This window comes from Haliotis rufescens, unplaced genomic scaffold (assembly GCF_023055435.1).
Source record: "Haliotis rufescens isolate VD_foot unplaced genomic scaffold, xgHalRufe1.0.p SCAF_38, whole genome shotgun sequence".
In the NCBI taxonomy this organism is placed as follows: domain Eukaryota; kingdom Metazoa; phylum Mollusca; class Gastropoda; order Lepetellida; family Haliotidae; genus Haliotis; species Haliotis rufescens.
In genome coordinates this window covers 3,759,413-3,779,244 of record NW_025964090.1, presented here as the reverse complement: position 1 = coordinate 3,779,244, position 19,832 = coordinate 3,759,413, and the positions used below count along the sequence as shown (strand labels likewise).

The window sequence follows — 19,832 nt, the reverse complement described above, 5'->3', positions numbered from 1 at the left end:
ATATCCGCACAGTAATATTCATTACTTTCAGACGTCTGTATATTGCAGCTTGTGGCATATAGAAAAAATTATCAGAAAAAAAATGGGTATAATTAACTTATTTTTTATTCATTTATGTTCAGGTATTTCTTTGTTTCCATTTTGTAAAGTATCTCCGCCACAACGTACATCCCCATTCCAACTACCAGCAAAGCAAACATAGTATATAGTTTTACATAAACACAGAGGATGCTGCTCAGAGCGAACGTGAGCGTGGAACCAAGGGACATCCATGTGTGGACGTTTGCAAATGCCGGTTCGTTCTTGTCTGGGAAGTACAGGGCAACCAACGCTGAAATTAGAAATACGCAACATTTGAAATTTGTTAAGGATCTTGCTGTTTACCGCCACTCTTAGTGACATAGCAGCTGCATCACGCAGCCTTTTAATAACTATTGACCAGATAAACCAGTGATCGATATCATGAGCAACGGGCCAAGCGTCGAGGTACAAATACACCATGTCTGACTCTCTGATCCATCTAGGCAAGTTAATGTGTTCTAACGCGCGGAATCCTTACGTTTGTTACGTTTTCTTTTGAGTTATGTTAGTATCTGATCCTCGTACAGTCCCAGGTATGATTATCAGTTAGAGCCTGGGATATACGTAATTGACTTGCTTTTAAATCCAATTTTAAATAAGGTTGAAAGGGACAAAGGATTAGTATTGTACAACAAATTTTGCCACTGTTGCTAATCAGGGGTCCTAATGAACATATGAATATCTCTCTGAGACTGAATAAATACCAACGCATAGATGTTATACTTTATATATACATATACATATATTTGTGGGTTGGTGTGAATGTTTTATTAGTTATGGTGTCTTTAGTTGCCGTATACGGTGTCATATTAGGTTAGCAGAAACATATTTGGGCGAGGCCCATCAAGACATCATAAGGAATTTATTATGCCTAAAAGCTTACACTCTCTGGTATCCACATCGCACATTTTGCCTTTTATCAGAGATTTCCTCATCGGTGCTTCAAGCAAAGCGATTGACAGCCATTGCTGATGTCAAAGGGAGACCACTCTTCAAACCTTAGAGGTCAAACCTTGTTTAAAACTTTAACTATAATCTTTATCGATAAAGTCACGAATGTGATCTAAAAAACAGATAATGTCCTTGCACATAACAATTAATGATAGTAAAACACAAAACAGTGTCAAATAACGATTTTCAGTACCAGCATTTCCATGTGAAATTTGTGAGGTGGGTGTTGGAAAATCCAAGATGGCTGTTACTGACGGTACACGGTCTCACATTAGGTCAGTATCAACGATCTTAGATTTATACTGACGGTATACGGGCTTATGGGGGATGAGTAATTCTGCTCTCTGAATGGTCAATCTCATTTTGAGGCATAATAAATATATATATTAGGGCTTTCTATTCTGCAGATATCTTACAGTTTGGTTACTATGGCTCAGGTCATTATGTCTGATGGTTTCGATAGTAACACGGTGTACAGGTAATTAAAGATACAAATCTATGTATGGAGTGTGTAACATGTCAGAAATAGCACAGCTTTATCACGTCGGTCTATAATAACTGAAACTGTACCAAGCGAGCTGGTGATTGGAAACGGTGAGTAGCAGTCCACATCATCGGAGCACGGGGGCGGTCGGGTAGCCTAGTGGTTAATGCGTTCGCTCGTCACGCCGAAGACCCGGGTTCGATTCCCGACATGGGTACAATGTGTGAAGCCCATCTCTGGTGTCCCCCGCCGTGATATTGCTGGAATATTGCTAAAAGCGGCGTAAAACCATACTCACTCACTCACTCATCAGAGCACGATGACACACAATCAACACAGTTTGACCATCCGATCCCCAATGACGTAGGCACTTACGCCATGCAAATTGTGGCCTGTTGTGATACGTTAACAGGGTAACAAAAGGATACCGAGGTTTCCGAACGAGTAAGTGGGTGAATTCAGAAAGAAAATTAGTAAAAATCAGTAATTTTGTGTACAATTGATTGTTATTTTAGGTGATTTTAAACTTAATACTTACCTATTAACTGTGTCATAAAAATACCATCAGCGATTGCCCAGGCTAGTGGCAAAAGGATTATATATTTCGTATCCGTCTCGTTTGGCGTCCAGAGGTAGAGTGTAGTAAACACAGCAGCATGTATGAGTGCCGCCGTTGCAAATAACACATATCGTCCGGTATACTTAGCTACTCGACTTGACACGAAAGATCCAAATGAATTTGTAGCTCCGTAGGCCGCCATGACAAACCCAACCATGTGGATCCCAATGGGGCAGCTGATGTAGGACTATTATAAAAGAAAATATATATTTTTTTAGATTCAGCAAATGCAGAAATATGATTAATACCAGAGCTGCGCAGCCAAAGTTGTATTACATTCGTTACGGAGACTCATGTAGTCTAAACTGTCTACAGGTGAGAGAAAATGGTTTTACGTCACTTTCAGCACAATTTAATCAATATCACGACAGGGACACTAGAAATGGGCTTAACACATGTGGGGAATCGAACCCGGGCCTTCGGCGTGACGAGCGAACGCTTTAACGACTAGGCTACCCGACCGCCCCTGCCTTGCAAAGAGAGTATCCAGGTTTGATGGTAGTTGAAAAGGAAACAAAAAGAAATGTTGATTCGATGATGTATTTTATACGTGTATCATAACTGTGTTTTGGACCTTAATTTACAGTGTTTCGGCGACTGTGTAACGCTGAGATCATGTTTGTAATTTTTTTCACCAAATTTTCAAATGTATATTTTATTGCAGTGAAATTCCATCAATCGAGAAGGCACCGTTACCAGTGCTATCGTCCGGATTAATAAATTATTGTTACCCGAGCAATGTCAATACAATGTAGTTATAATTTCGGTTTAAGATTAAAGATTAACGGTGTTTCACTGTGGTTGACACAACGATATGACGTCACGCTATTGTTGCATGTTACATTGTATTTATATGTATGTATTCACGTTATGAGTCTTTCTTTTTTTTAAAAACAACACCAACTGCCCCATGTTTCTATATGGTTGCGGAAGGGGATTCGATGACAAACCAGTAGTTATTACAATGAACATTGTTCCACGTCGTTGGAGTACGATGGCACTGAATATACCAGACCAGCGAGACCTCTCGATATAAGTACAGTAAACTACGGTTATAACGAACACGCTTATAACGAACTGACTGAAAAAACGAACTTATTTTTTAGTCCCGGCCATTTGTTGTATATATGCTGTATATATGCTTATAACGAACTACGGTTATAACGAACTAAAATAAGTGGTCCCTTTGAGTTCGTTATAACCGCTACTTACTGTATAGGAAGTCCACATCCGCCAACATCGTAGTAAACGTATACCGTACTCACCCTTGTGTAATCTCCAAAGAAGAATGCCCCCACCACTGCCATGTACAACAGTAAAGGAACAAGAAAGATGAACTTTGTGGTAAACAGAGTCACAAAGAAGGAGGACAGCGAGTCCTTCAAACTGGCTTCCGCAATCCAGACACTCTTCGGTAAAGGAGACAGGAAACACAAGGTGATGACAAGAGCTAATACATCACATGTAATGAATATTCCAAGTAGAATATCGACGACTCCATGATCCGGAGTCGAGATGTCAGTGCCGTTCGTGGACAATGGGCAATAGTCAGCGCCACATACAGCCTGTGTTGTCACATTGTCATATGTTCCTTGTTTCAAGATCAGAGAGGACACCAAATTACCAGGTATTTGTGTGGTTTGGAAAATGCAGTAGAACATACCAGTTAATTTGCTGAGAACGACGTAAGTTTCTTGCGACGTTCTTTTAGCCAGGGAATAAGAACATGCTGTGATGTACGTGCTCTGGCTGGTCCATAAGAAGCCAGAGATGCCCCCAAGGAGAAGTGACGACGGGATCAAGGTGTAGAAGGCCGGGTAGAAGTTGGAGATGGTGTAGATGAGGTGACACACCCATGATAGAATAATACACCTCTTGATACCAAAATATCGTATAACAGTCGGTGCCAGGATTCCTGAAAATACGAAAGCTCCATACACTGCACTGAGGGAGAATACACCGAGGTCATGTTCCTCGTTAAGGCTGCTTTGGAGGTTCTGTAGGGCATGGTACGCTGTAAATGCTGCGAGGAAGACCGATGCCAAAATCAAGCAGTTTCTGGTTTCCTTGCCCTCTATCGTTGTGTCTTTCCCATTGTCTTCAGATTCGGACGTCATCATTCCTTATGTTCCTGAATTAACAATAAGGACTAATGATAACAAAGTGTCAATGAAATACTAATGTGTGAATCGTGTATGAGTATGTATCTGCATTCTCAAGCCATTTTATAAGTCAGTTATATGAATAAGCTTCAAAACAGGTCAAGGAAAATTAAATTAAAGAGAGTGATAATTATTTTGATAAGTTACAATACAATATTCATCTATCAGGATCTTGATTGTACTACAATAAATGGTAACCGAAATAAATACCTGTGTACTGTGTAGCTATATACATATTTTTATATCTCAATGTGCATTGACACGTGTGTATTTGTTCTCGGTTACCTAGATAAGATGCAATCAACTGTCAAGGTTACCAGGCTACTAAAAGGACAACATTCGTGTCTCATACACCAGAGGTGAGGTGAAATGGGGTCTAACATCGCGTCTAAGATTATTGCACTTATATAGCGACGTGCATGCACGTGTGTGTGTGTGGCTGTTTGTACTAGTCCGGACTGATGCCGATTTATAGTACTAGCTCACTGAGGTACCATGCCGCAGTTTAACATGAATACCCCCACTCAGACACAGTAAACTGACTCCGAGCCGACCAGTCCTTGTTTTAGCCCCTTAATGCCGAGCGCCAGACAGGGTAACAACGAGTACCATCTTTTAACGTCTTTTGGTATGAGAGGCCGGGATCGAACACCGGACCTTTCGCTCTCCGGGCAGCCACTCTACCACTAGACCACGGAGGCGGTCTTCATACACCAGAATCAAGCTTGATTAGGTTTATCATTTTTTTAAAGAATAATTTCCCAGAACCTTTGCTTGGCGACTTGGCTTATTGCTTGTCATCATTGCTCCGACGGCGGATTACATTGCTCTTAATATCAACCACTGGTTTGTCTGCTCCAGAATCGATTATTCAGCACTATATAGTTATATAGTTTGACTATTACTGTGTGTGGCTTTAAACGTACACAAACGCCCAAATAACGTGGAAGCAACCAATGAAGAATTTCAAATTAAAATGATGACAACAGGATTTATCGTATTCCATACCCTTTTGGTATCATTGTTTTGTGGGGGCTGATTGAGGGTAAGTTTTTGTACTCACCCGTGTTGTATTGTTCTGGCCAGTGCATATATTTGTAGAGTGGCGTTATAATCAACATAAACCCTTTGTACCTTGATGGGATGAGTCTCACTGAAACAACGCGGCGAAACATTTAGTTATCTACAACAATGTAGGCTGATAACACATGTATGTGTCTCATACATAATCGACATATCCTTCTTGTAAAGTCCTATGTGATAGCGTTTATAATAGGGGCGATACTGCTCCGGGATGAACGCGAAGCTGGGATTTTCAAAACCATCCCGGGAAGAACAGTCAATTCCTGGATGTATTAGAGTTTTTCCTCTTATTATATTGATAGACTGAATTCATTCATATTTTCTTCTGGATTTTGTATTAAGCTGAAATTTATTTGAACAACATCCTTGAGTTTTGGCGAATATTTCCAACATCTGAAACAGCGACCAAAGAACGTAAACAACCCATGTTTGTACGTTTGAGGGATAGATGTCGAGAAGCTGTTTTAGCTTCTTTGCAGCGCCTACAGCACCTTCAGGATCCATAGAGCAGTAAACGTCTTTCACTTCGGGCTTTCCTCTCACATCAAGTTGACACGCCATGATATAAACTGAAATAAAGCAGCATTAAATCCAACTCATTAAGACGATATAGTGTGCACGTGTATTAGTACCTTATATATATATATATCTATATCCAATATTGATTAAAGCGGCGTAAGTCCATACTCACTAACTATAGTCATCTGTTCTTAAATGGGTTCAAAACACGGATATGTATTTAAATCATTTTGATAATAAATTGCAGCTCACGATGTATCGAGCCTCTTGTGACGTGCGTTGGGAAGTTGTAATTTGATGTTTTGCACATACATGTACAGTTAACCATGCTTATGCATATTCCATCCACAAGACAACTACCTCAAACCCACTGATGAAGCACGAGTGGCACAGATAACAGTCATATCATTCAAGAGATTAGATGTGTGAGGTAGTGTGTACATGTTGGTATGGCTACTCTATACAGTGTTGACTATCAGTCGCCATTGACGCATTAGTGATATTGTCCTCTCAATGTATACATCAAGTGTAAACAGTTCTTCCGGAGACAGTCAGCAATCCCTTTGAAACATCCTCCCGGAGACACCAGTTGCAATCATTTGAAACATATCCTTGAGTTTTGTCAAACGTCTCCAACACCTAAAACAACGACCCACATGACCCAAGAATATGAACAACCGAAGCCTGCCATCGAAGGGAAGGAGACGAGAAGTTGTGGAGTGCTTGCAGCATCTTTTTTGGCAGCATTTACTGCGTATTTAGCGATTCAGAATCTACAGAGCAGCCTTAATCAACAGGCCGGATTGGGAACGATTTCACTCAGCGTGCAGTATGCATGTATTGTCTTTTCCGGAATCTTGTCCCCAGCTGTCATTCGATGGTTCGGAGTGAAAAATACAATTATATTGTCATGGATATGTCATCTTATTTACACCGGATCCAATTTTTATCCAGCATTCTTTACTCTCATTCCTTCTTCCGTTATTCTCGGGACAATGTCCGGCGTTCTGTGGACTTGTCAGAGCATCTACACCACCATGTGTTCCTTCTCCCTTGTCAGTTCTACAGGACAATCCACCTACACTGTTCTCAGTAAACTGAATGGACTGTTCTTTACGGTATATGAAACAACCCAGATCCCGGGAAACTTAGTGTCGTCACTTGTCTTTCAAACAGGAACGAACACAAATGGCACAACAGAAGCTATTTGTGGGCCTGGTTTTTGTCCTTTGGCTTCAAATGGAACTGATATAGCCACACCTGGAAGTGAGAAAGTGTATATTATGCTGGGTATATATCTCGCATTTGACATTACGGCTTTGGTTATCACGGTGTTTTTTCTTCCACCGTTGCCCAAAAGTAATTGGAGTGCCAACACCAGCTTAATAGGGTCTCTCAGTTCTCTTTTCGTTACTCTTTTTACATCTAAAATGATATTCCTTGTTCCGTTCATCATGTATCAGGCTGTTGAACAAGCAGTGCTATGGGGAGACTACACACTGGTAAGATTGAACAAATATATATCAATAAATCAATGTATTGTGCAAACATTTCTGTATCACTCAGATCGACTTAGTAACTTGCGCGTTAAATGTTATCCAAACTTTGAGAGTCAGTAAGCACAATAAATTGTGATGTGTCGTATTATATTAGAATTGTCATCTGAACTCAAAAGCAGAAGTTACTGTCATATGTTCTTTTAAATCATTTTGTGTTTTGTGAAAGAACATAACTCGTCCCTGTTTGTATTAAAGTTTAAAAGTGTGCAGGTGTTTATTAGGATGAAGACTGACCAACACAAATTTCGTAAAATGGTAATCTAATAAAACATAGTCAAAATTTCAATTTCAAAATCTTTCTTGCAATGTTTGGGCTTTTCACGCAGAATTTTCTAGTAATGTTCGTTTCCGATAAGAGATATTCATGATCAGTTGTTGGAAAAGGAACGAAAATTTCAGTGAGACTTTCATCATCATTAGTATTATGTTTTCAGGTCGACTTTCGTGTTGTAATCTTATTTTACAGTCCTATGTCAGCTGCCCTATCGGAATACACATGGTTGGGTTTGTCATGGCAACGTACGGGGTTGTCACTTCTCTCTCGGCATTACTGTTCAGTCGAGTTGCCAAGTACACTGGTCGGTACTTGCTGTTTTGTGCTGCTGCCTCGTCACAAGCTGGACTGTTTACCGTGCTGTTTCTATGGACACCCACACAAGCCGACACCAAATACATCTTCATGGTGCCAATGGTGTGGGGTATGGGGGAAGGCATATGGCAGACGCAGTCAAACTGTAAGATTGTCTTTCTATTGTATTAAACTTAAACAATATTATTATGTAGTCTACATATATGTTAAAAGATTTGCCAATGATATCGTTCGACAAGATATAGCCTATTCCTATTCGATTGCATTAATATCACTGCCTTCAGGTGTTTGAGTGTTTCAGATTACAGCAATATCACAGCGACCTGTAAGACAATGATTCTAATCCTTTACCAATCTATCCATGTAAAAGGCACTCAAACAGCAAAGTCGGGTATTGTTACCACCCGATCCAAATTTAAGCAAACAGGCATTATTATGAAAGGAATCATTGGTTTAAGGAGTATTATTTAATACATTAATTCATTCACTTGTCTATGGATTCGTTGTGGAGTACCAGACAATATAACTTGTATAATATTTCCACGGTTCAATGAATTTGATTTTTTCTTTCAGCACTTATTGCTCTGCTCTTCCCCGACAACAAGGAACCCGCCTTTGCCAACTTTGTCACATGGAAAGCTATCGGATTTACTGTTACGTTCGTACTCAGTGAATTTGTTTGCTTGAGGACAAAACTTATATTTGTGCTATCATTACTTGCCGTCGCGATGGTGTTATACACGGGGGTGGAGATTTATTCCAAAGTGACCAAAGACGCCACAACTGCTGAAATTAATTCCGGAAATTCACCCAAAGCAGTTTCAAAGCACAAAATTCCCATAGCAACAGGGGCCCAATCCCCGACTGCTGGTTATGGTAGCGTAGATAAGAACTGTTCGTAAAACGGATTGAAAAAGAACAACTTCTTACAGTGTACATCCTTATTATTTGTGTGATGTACATTTATTCAATATCGTAAGTTGAAAGCACCCATTGAAACAAAAAACTTGCAATGTACATTGTCATATAATATTATAATTAATATTTAAACGATCATGTTTGTTTGTTGTTTAAAGCCGCACTCAGCAATATTTCAGTTATATGACGGCGGTGTGTAAATAAGAGTCTGGGCCCCGTTCCACAAAGCGATCGTAGCTCTAAGACGATCGTAACTACCATCCTTTAACATAGACTTATGACTGTCGTAGGGCTACGATCGCTTTGTGGAACGGGGCCCTGGATCCACTGACTGACATCATGAGCATCGATCCACGCAATTGGGATACAATGACATGTATCAACCAAGCCTGACCACCCGATCCCGTTAGTCGCCTCTTACGACAAGCATGGTCGCCTTTTACGGCAAGCATGGGTTGCTGAAGACCTATGATGTGAATCATGTGAAGAACATATGAATGAACATTGCCTCATCTAGGATTCGATCTCACGGTTAGGGGATCCTGTCACGACTAAATGACAAGTCAGACAAGTCATTCTCATGTTGGTTAGTTCGGTCTCTGATCCAAAAATCAGTTTAAGTATGGTGTAGCCACAACGGACAATATAGATATGGTCTTTTTACAAAGCGACGTCTGCGAGCGTGCGTGTGTTTCTGTGTGTCTGTCTGTACTAGTACTAGTTCAGGCTAATGCCGATTTTGCAAGCCAACTGAGACACCATGCCGCAGTTTTAATGCCCTACTTAGACACAGTACACTAACTCCTGTCTGTCTGTCTGTCTGTCTGTCTGTCTCTTCATTTATTCATTTCTGATATTAATCGGAAGATGGTGGGCTAGCCTCGGTGTTAAATAGTTCGTTTGTAACGCCGGGCGCCCGGGTTCGACTCTCCACATGGGTACATAGGGGGAAGCCCATTTGGGCGTCCCCTGCAATATAAAGCACACTCACTCTGATGATAATAATCCGGGGTGTTGGATTAGCCCAGATTATCGTGTTTCTTGAAGTTGTTGTTGTTGTTGTTGTTGTTGTTGTTGTCTTCCTAAAAACTGACTCTGTAATAGATCTGGCTAGACTTGGTTTTGTATAATCTAGATGGTTTGAGTTATAAAAAAAACCATATATTCCACAGCCATGGTGTAGCACCAGTGACAACGGTGTAAACATCGCTGTTGAAATTATAATGTGCACTTGTACCGTATATTGCAACAAATAGAGTGTCGATACAAACAAGGTCGATGTCACTATTGAGTCTGCCTTAAATAAATTAACTGAAGCCGTTTTGTTACAAGTGCAATGAGAAGGACACTGTCAGACAGTTTTTTAAAATATACATTCATCCTTTTTATATTTATTTTGTCCATTCACATTTAATGTATACTCTGCAAAAAAAGAAAGTTAACGAAAGTGATGTTAGATTTAGATTTTGCATATCATATAAATAATCAACAGATGGTAATTGATAGTTCAAAATTGGCACACATAATTGACCCAGGTTCTATATGGCACAGTAGATTTTCAAGGTGAAGGTCATCTGTTCTCAATATTTTGTATGCGCAAGGCAGGGTATACTGTTGGAAGACAACAGTGGTAAGGCTAACCAGTTATGCCTACAATCAGTTCATTTTTCTTAACCCGAATGGCACAATCTTATGTTATTCTTTTTCGGCTACCCATTAACAAATCTATGGCATGTCCATAAACCTGAAATAGGCCTTCTGTAATTATCTTAATCGATAGATGCAGTGAGAGAGTGACTTTGGGTTAACGAAGTTATAAACACTGTTGGCGAGAGTTATAGAGACATATTTGAGACAGGAGCATCAACCACACACGGACAATGTGAAAAATATAAAGACAGACAGTTTATTCAGTAATGTAGGCACCAGGACCCATAGTACAGTGCAGATTGGATATTAACATTTGTCACGTGATGAACATGATTAGATTTAAATCTAGTTACACATTCCTCATTATACAGTCATGTTTTAAGAATACAGAAACAGCATGGATCATATCAGGATTTTCAGAGTTTAGCAGATTTATCATTAACAGACGGTCTTTACAAATGCCTTGCAACATGGGGAGACATTTATACCTTAAATGGGAATACGTTTCACCTATAAGTAAGACATGTTATTCACCCTCTACTTCTTCGGATGAACAGTTTGTACTTATGTAACCTGGATGTTGATATAAATCATCGAGTTTGAAGTACCACCCCGCCTAACAACCCGCACAACCTGATAAGAAGACAGTTTGGTGACCGTAGGTATATGTAAGCCTTTGCTATCTGGGACATGTAACAAAGGTCAATTTAGGTCCCTCACCAATCTATGATTGCAACAGGAGATTTTAAATTGATAGCATGGATAGACCCGGTCGATCATAGTCCTGCACCGTGACTGGGGAATATATATATGAATATATTTTTATGAAAACAATAGATATACAAAATCAAATCTAGTCATGTTAAATCATCATTTGGACAATTATATGAAATCAGCATCTTTTTTTAATTTTAGAGGAGAGGAGGGTATTTTGTAATGTAAGATTTCATGGACTATATTGGTTGATCGCTGCGTGGATCGTTTCCCATAACATCAATCACTGGTTTGTCTGGTCCAGACACGATTACCTACAGGCCACTTCCAAATTGACGGACTATTGCTGAGTGCGACGTTAAACAACAAACAAAAACACATACACACCTGCCTTGAATAGCATTAAGGAGGCATATCTGAGATAGTGACATCCAGGGCACACAGACCATATAGAAACTGTATGTTATTTTTTTATGATAGGTGATATAAATCAATCAGTATGAAGTACCATCCCGCCTACCAACATGTACGAGCTGATAAGAAGAAAAGGCTTTGTCCGCAGGTTCATTGCACTATCTGGGGCATTCATCCCAGAATAAAATGTATGACAACGTAGGGACTCCCCTGCAACTTATGCTTGTAATAAGAGGCGAATAAATTGATTTATAGGCCGACGTCATAAACCTGGGTTATTGCTGATCGCGACGTTAAACAAAAAATGGATGATGTCAATCGTGGAAAAAAATTCACCCAGTGATTGTTATTAATGATGCTGCTAGTCTGTCAAGAGAGTATTCAGCTCTTTCTCAAATAGTCTATGTACACATCTCAATCATTCAATTCATGTTCGAATATAACATGACGGTGAATGTTCACTATATTTACACTTTATATTCACACCTTGTATTCACACCTTGTATTCACATTTTGTGTTCAAACTTTGAATTCACATTTTGTGGTCAAACTTTGTATTCACATTTTGTGGTCAAACTTTGTATTCACATTTTGTGGTCAAACTTTGTATTCACATTTTGTGGTCAAACTTTGTATTCACAATTTGTTATGACACGTTGTATTCAACCCATGCTTGCCGTAAAAGGCGACTAACGGTATCGGGTGGTCAATCACTGGATTGTCTGGTCCAGACTCGATTATTTACATATAAATATTTCCATGTAACTGGAATATGTCTGAGTGCGGCGTTAAACAAGAAACCAACCAACCATTTTACTATGGATGTACGAGGGGGACATATACATAATCCTATAATCAACAGTTTTGCCTCCTTAGACTCAAATGTATTAACCTTTTATAAAACCCAGAAATCATTGTTAGATTGTGAAAAATATTTATCTCTTGAAATGCCCTGGGAGTACAAACGTCCATTAACAAAGTTTAGAAATGGCTATAATTCTCTTGGTGTGCAGCATCTACGTAAGGGTGTATCAACATTGACCGATCATAATGTTCTGTGTGAACATTGCAACGCTATTGAAGATGAAATTCATGTTGTATATGTCTGTAAATATCATGAAGACGAGTGTAAGCTGTTATTACCTAAATTGTCAAACAAGCTCTGTTGTTCACTTAAAAGCCTATGTACTTCGTCAGATATGAATGTATTACTGCCATTTACCAAGTCCTTAACACAACTTTTAAGAACGGTTCCGCTTAATAAGTAATTTTGTTAATTTGAGTTTGTATATCTTCATGTGGTAACGCAAATCATGATGTAAAAAGTTTTGTAATTTAGGTCACGCGGCCTTTAATGCAAATAAACCTGTCTGTCTGTCTAATCAACATTTTTAATAACCACATATTGAAATAAAAATTATTGAAGAAAACAACATAATTTTTCACATATTAGTGTGCCAATTTTCTACACAAGGCATAAAAGCATGTACATTAAATGATGTATCCCTCGATTTCACAATGTCATAGTTAATAACGCTGCTGGAAGGAAAACGCGAGCTGTTACAAAATGGGAATAAAAAATCGCTTCTCATGTGACAAATAAACAGCATTATCCTTGACAATATGACTTGAAGAAGATGCTCATCGGCATCGTCAGTTCATTTCGACGATAAATTGACTTTTACTTCGGATATGGCCTTGTTGAATTGGTAAGTGAACGCAAAAAACGCCCACTGTCATCTTTAGATTTATAAAGCGACCTGTACCTTATGACCCAAAGGTTGAGCATGACTTTGCATTAACCATACGTGACAATAGTGACCCAGTAAAGACAGTTTATACCCCTCCTCACGTGTCACCGCCCTGATAAATGGACAAAGAATGAATAATCACAAAATATCCTACGGATACGAGGAATTACTGATTGCCTGTCCCGAGTGAATTAATTATGTAAGCTGAGAACCTTGGCGACTTTCAAAACCATTTCACGAAGGACTGATAATCCGTAAATTAATCTATTACCCAGAGACTTTTTTCTAAAAGTATGTGGAAACAATGTGGGTGTTACTATTAAAGGTATCAACTCAGTCGATCTCTGTTGAAATAACGTCACGTAAAACCTCATGAGCAATGGATGACGTTTTCGCGTATTTATAACAATACTTTGAAATGACGAGATGTTGCTATGGGCCGCTTCGCAAACAGTTAAAACATTGAACAATTGGCACGGATTAGACAAACAGCACGAAGGTGGACTGCACCAGCGACAACCAAGAGGACAACACGTTACAGAGAAAAAAACAAGAGTAACACCCAAAGCAACAACAATCTCAAACATTCTACATTTGGAAATGCTAAATATAAAACGTCAACGCCAGAGAATAACCAGTCTCGACTATCCGTCCAAACATATTCCATTGGGGGCAACAGGCTAAATAGGAGCGAAAACAATATGAATGGATCACTGAAAATCAGTGATGGATGATACCAGCTGATACCAGTACTGTTAATTTATTAAATAAATCTGTATTTTGAATTTTGATGAGACCTTTCGTTTTTATTTTGAGGAAAAGGGACGTTTGGAGATCTCAATTCATCGTTGATAACCTTAAGATACAATGTTTAGTCATTTCCAGTTGATTTGACAAATAACATGTACAGTTCATTGTAACCGGTTTAAGTGCCTTTCAGACTTGCATATTGAACATTTCAAGAATCACAATTCTCGGGAATGTCCAATATAACATATATACACATTTTATACTGAAGATTCTGAATTGTATTACCAATTATATGCAGACACAAATAATAAATACACTGTGTATCAAATAAATAAAAATGACAAACCATTTCCATAATCATAAGAGTGAGAGAGGGAGTTTGGTTTTACGCCGCTTTTAGCAATATTCCAGCAATATAACGGCGGGGGACTCCAGAAATTGGCTTCATACATTGTACCCATGTTGGGAATCGAACCCGGGTCTTCGGCGTGACGAGCGAACGCTTTAACCACTAGGCTACCCGACCGCCCCCCATAATCATAAGAAATCCCTGCTTAGAGCAGAGTTCCGTGTATGCAGATTTTAACGGTTTTCATGAGGTATTTTACTTACTATGAATAAATCCTTAACTCAAGCTGATATTCTTAGAAGATTTTGACTATAACGGTACAAACATGTGGTTTTTGTTTTTTTTGATAATTGTTCAACGCCGCACTCAGCAATATTACAGCTATATGACGGCGGTCTATAAATAATCGAGTTTTGACCAGACAATCCAGTGATTGACCTCATGAGCATCGATCCACGCAATTGGGATCGATGACATGCATCAACCAAGTCAGCGAGTCTGACCACCCGATCCCGTTAGTCGCCTCTTACGACAAGCATAGTCGCCTTTTAAGGCAAGCATGGGTTGCTGAAGACCTATACTGCCCCGGATCTTCACGGGTCCCCAAAGCAGTTGAACTACGAACATGTGGTAAAAATAGGCCATCTTGTGTCATAGACCTGCGCAAGAAGGAATACATGTGAGTTGTCATCCATCTGCACACGTCTGATAATATTCATGCCATTATTACTCATTGCGGGTGTGTAAAATGGGCCTTTATCCAACCTCATCCTTTATTCAACACATATACTCAGATAGTAATCCCTACATAAGAGCATGTCTTCTCGAGCTCCAACTGAAGGGAGTGCGTCAACGGTAAACGTCACATGAGCACTATTTCATTTATGACTGCGACGAGTGTCAATAAAGTATAACAGTTAATGACATAAATGTGTGGACAATGACGTGGAATATTATCCGTGATATATTGTCTCCTTTATCTGTCATTCCCCTCCCACCGCCTTCCCATCGAGAGAGTGGTACAAGATTACAATGCTAATTTATCCGAGCGTTCAATATGGAATACTGTAAGGGACAGTATCGCATGCTTGCCTTTACTTTGTACAATTACATGTATCTGAAAACAACACGAGACCTTCCTATTTACGTCAAATACAGCGTTCTCGACTTTGCGCAGCTTCGACATTTGTTACTGTTTAACAAAAGTCGAAATGGCGAGAATGAGACAATGACCCGTAAACTATTCCATACTTTGTTCCTGACTTGTTAACTCTATCCTCTTATGATGTGGGCATGTTATCAGTGTTATTAACACTAAATGTGTGCTTAAGATTGTAAAGTAGGCCGTACCGATAACAGGCAGTCTTGAGTGTGCGACCAGATAGTAATGTTTTCAACGAGTTCCAGATATGTGACCTATATTTGTGGTATTACACCCTCAAGCGACAAAGCCCTTTCCATAATCATGAGACATATCTGCTATTGTACGATTCCGAATGTCATATATATGAGCATGTGTTTATGAGGTAGGTGAGATGAGTTTAAATGGGGTTAAACGGCGCGTCCCAGATTATTGCACTTATATAGCGACGTGCATGCACACGTGTGTGTGTGTGTGTGTGTGTGTGTGTGTGTGTGTGTGTGTGTGTGTGTGGCTGCTTGTTCTAGTCCGGACTGATGCCGATTTATAGTGCTAGCCCACTTAGATACAATGTCACAGTTTAACATGAATACCCCCACTCAGACACAGTATACTGACTTCGAGCCGACCAGTCCTTGTTTTAGCCCCTTAATGCCGAGCGCCAGACAGGGTAACAACAAATACCATCTTTTAACGTATTTTGGTATGACGCGGGAGGAGATCGAACCCCGGCCCTTACGCTCTCCGGGCGGACGCTCTACCACTAGAGCACGGAGGCGGTTGTGTTTATGAATCACTGTCAGGTTGTGATGATATGCAACTATTTAAAAATCGATAAGGAGATTGATATCAACACTTTTATACATCATCACAGTATACAAGATAGCTACGCGATGAAACATTGTTCTATCATGACCTCATTTCTGGAGATTCGAACATGCGCTCGCAACTTGATAACGTCGTATTTTGGTCGACGTTATTTTGGAGAGGTGATTGTCTAGTGAGTTGTTCCCCATGCCACAGATGTAGCTTGACATCGCACATGGACGGAATGGCCGAACGATTGCATCCAAAAGCGGAGAGATGTGAAAATTGGTATTGGGACAAAACGTATAGGTAACTGATGTGAGGATTGTGAGAATATGCGGGAAATACCCACCTGTGTATAAAATGAAGTTGTCCGACATTGCCGAGGTCGGATTCTATTCAGGGAGTCAACATTATTAAAATACGGGTAAATATTTTTAAAGCTTGTACATTTTATCATCATCCTTAAAGAGGCTGTGCATAATGTTGATATTTCATATAAGAAATAAACGATTCGTGGTCGCTGTTTACCGTACAATAAAACACTGGAGGGAGAATAAACCACGAGGGGCGCAGAACTTGTCAGAAAAGTCACGTTTAATTCTAACTGTATGTCATTGTGTTTAAAATCCTAAACGGAAAAAAGAGTTTGCGTGTTTTATCTAAACACATGAAAGGGCAAGAATGTCACAACATACATGTAACTACAACACCTTCGTATCCCAATTAAGTATATCGATGCTCATGATGTCAGTCACTGGACTGTCTCGGCCGGACTCGATTATTTAAAGTTTGCCGTCATATAGCTGGAATATTGCTGACTGAGGCGTTACACAACAAACAGCATTTCAATGGGCGACTCCTCTCGCGGCAGTGAGCACTACCAGCACATTTCATTTAAGTCATTCAAAACTCAATGTTACATGTTACTTCAATTCCTTTACTTTAGCAGTTAATAATTCTGACATGACTTCTGACGGAACTCAATTCTGATTTGTCATTACAGTTTACTGCTGTACAGTCGTTGCAATTTACCGCGGTACAGTCATTAAAATAAACCGTAGTGCAGTTATTACAATATACCGTAGGACACTCATTACAATATACCGCAGTACATTCATTACAGTTTACCGTAGTGCAGTACTTACAATTTACCGTAGGACAGTCATTACAATATACCGCAGTACATTCATTACAGTTTACCGTAGTGCAGTACTTTCAATTTACCGTAGGACAGTCATTACAATATACCGCAGTACATTCATTTTCAGTTTACCGTAGTGCAGTACTTACAATTTACCGTAGGACAGTCATTACAATATACCGCAGTACATTCATTACAGTTTACCGTACGTAGTGCAGTACTTACAATTTACCGTAGGACAGTCATTACAATATACCGCAGTACATGCATTACAGTTTACCGTACGTAGTGCAGTACTTACAATTTACCGGAGTGCAGTAATTACAATATACCGTAGTACATTCATTACAATTAACCACAGTGGAGTTATACAATTTACCACAGTGGAGTTATTACAATAACCCGCAGTATATTAATTACGATTTACCACAGTGGAGTTATTACAATTTACCGGAGTGCAGTACTTACAATATACCGTAGTACAGTCATTACAATTTACCACAGTGAAACTTATTACAATATACCGCAGTACATTCATTACAGTTTACCACAGTGGAGTTATTACAATTTACCAATGTACAGCCATTACAATAACTGTAATACAGTCATGACAATTTACCACAGTGGAGTTATTACGATTTACCGTAGTACAGCCATTACAATTTACCACAGTACAGTTGTTAAAATTTACCGAATAACATTCGTGACAATTTATTGTAATACAGTTATTACATTTTATCGCAGTATTGTCTTAAAATTCGTAATAGGTTTACCGCAGTAGCGTAACAATTTATGTCTTTGTTACATTTTACTATTTAGATCGTAACACACTTTCAAAGGGTGGTGGGGTAGTCTTGTGGTTACACCGTATGCTCAACCCTGGTTCGATTCCTACATGGGAATTATATGTGAAGCACACTGTTGTGTCTCACCGTCGTGATATTGCTGAAAAATTAATTGCTAAAAGTGGAGTGAGCTACTCAATCAATCACTCTCACTTGCCATGGGCGGGACAGGGACAGATTAAGGTCGGCAGATGCAGTGTATGCAAATGTAACTTGAGGGACAAAGTACATAGGTAAATGATTTATGGAAATATAGGTATATAAGTCATTGTTTGTCAGTATGTTATCACCAAATAACATACAGTGTATTTACCTAGGGTGTGGCTGCAAGGCCGTGTTAGCACGATGATAGGAGGTCAAATGTGGACTTGAGTTGCTTGCTGGTGGATTTTGACACTCGTGATTAAGGGTCCGGGCTACACTTCAGTCAAGGACAAGCGATTGTTTTCAGTTGCCACAGTTGCCCCATATGTTCAATGTCCCTGGAGTTCCACACTATAAAATTCAACATCTATGTTGTATTTTGAAGTTGCGCGGATGTTGAAAGGAAGAGAGAGAGAGAGAGAGAGAGGGGGGGGGGGGGGGGGGGGGGGGTGGAGAGAGAGAGGGGTGGAGAGAAAGCTTGGGATAGTGATGAAGTGCGTGGGGACAAAACGAGCAAGAGAGAGAAAGAGCGAGGGGAGAGAGTGAGGGAAGAGAAAGAGTTAAAAGAGCAAGAATGGAAGCGAGGGAGAGAGATGGCAGGAATAGGGAATAGAGAGACAGCTTATTATTCAGATGATCTTGGGCTGGGAATCATTACTCACTTATTACTACTAACTATGTAGTTTATATAACAATGCGTCCTTTAAGCGTGCCATGAACCTATATCGAACACAAATTCGCCCTGAATGTTTCTTGGTTTGTCAGCACCATACCCGTGATCAAATAAAGTCGCGTTAAACTAACTCACTCACTCACTCTGTTTTTAACATTTCAAATTCAATCTTTTAAACATGAATTATTTTTTATTTGAATCCATCATTTTGCTGATTTATGGTGTGTGCAAAGTTTTTTTAGTTGTTTCGGGGTTGTTGTTTTGGGATTTTTTTAAGGGTGGTTGTTTTTTTGTTGTCGTTGTTTTATTGTCATTTTGGTTTGTTTTGTTTTAGGGTTGTTGTTGTTTTGTTTTTTTGTTTTTGGGTTGTTTTTTTGGGGGGGCTGGTTTGTTGGTTTGGGTTTTGGGGGGTCTGGGGGTTGTATGTGTGTCGGGGGGTGGGGGGGGGTCGCATTTTCTTTGGGTCAAGTAGAGTATCCAACGGT

The 19,832-nt window shown here is 39.5% G+C and overlaps 2 protein-coding genes across 2 annotated transcripts; one reads left to right on the top strand and one right to left on the bottom strand.

Annotated features, from left to right (window-relative positions):
• On the bottom strand, positions 1–5,463 carry LOC124113793 (protein unc-93 homolog A-like). The gene is made up of 4 exons (XM_046474311.2): positions 5,361–5,463; positions 3,401–4,266; positions 2,055–2,322; positions 1–331 (listed from the first exon to the last, which is right to left on the bottom strand). Exons 2-4 carry the CDS (start codon positions 4,253–4,255, stop codon positions 105–107), a joined length of 1,350 nt encoding a protein of 449 aa, XP_046330267.2. The 5' UTR covers positions 4,256–4,266; positions 5,361–5,463; the 3' UTR covers positions 1–104.
• Positions 5,464–6,300: 837 nt separating this feature from the next.
• Positions 6,301–9,086, top strand: LOC124113792 (protein unc-93 homolog A-like). The gene is made up of 3 exons (XM_046474310.2): positions 6,301–7,401; positions 7,925–8,192; positions 8,621–9,086. Exons 1-3 carry the CDS (start codon positions 6,556–6,558, stop codon positions 8,947–8,949), a joined length of 1,443 nt encoding a protein of 480 aa, XP_046330266.2. The 5' UTR covers positions 6,301–6,555; the 3' UTR covers positions 8,950–9,086.
• Positions 9,087–19,832: the final 10,746 nt, after the last annotated feature.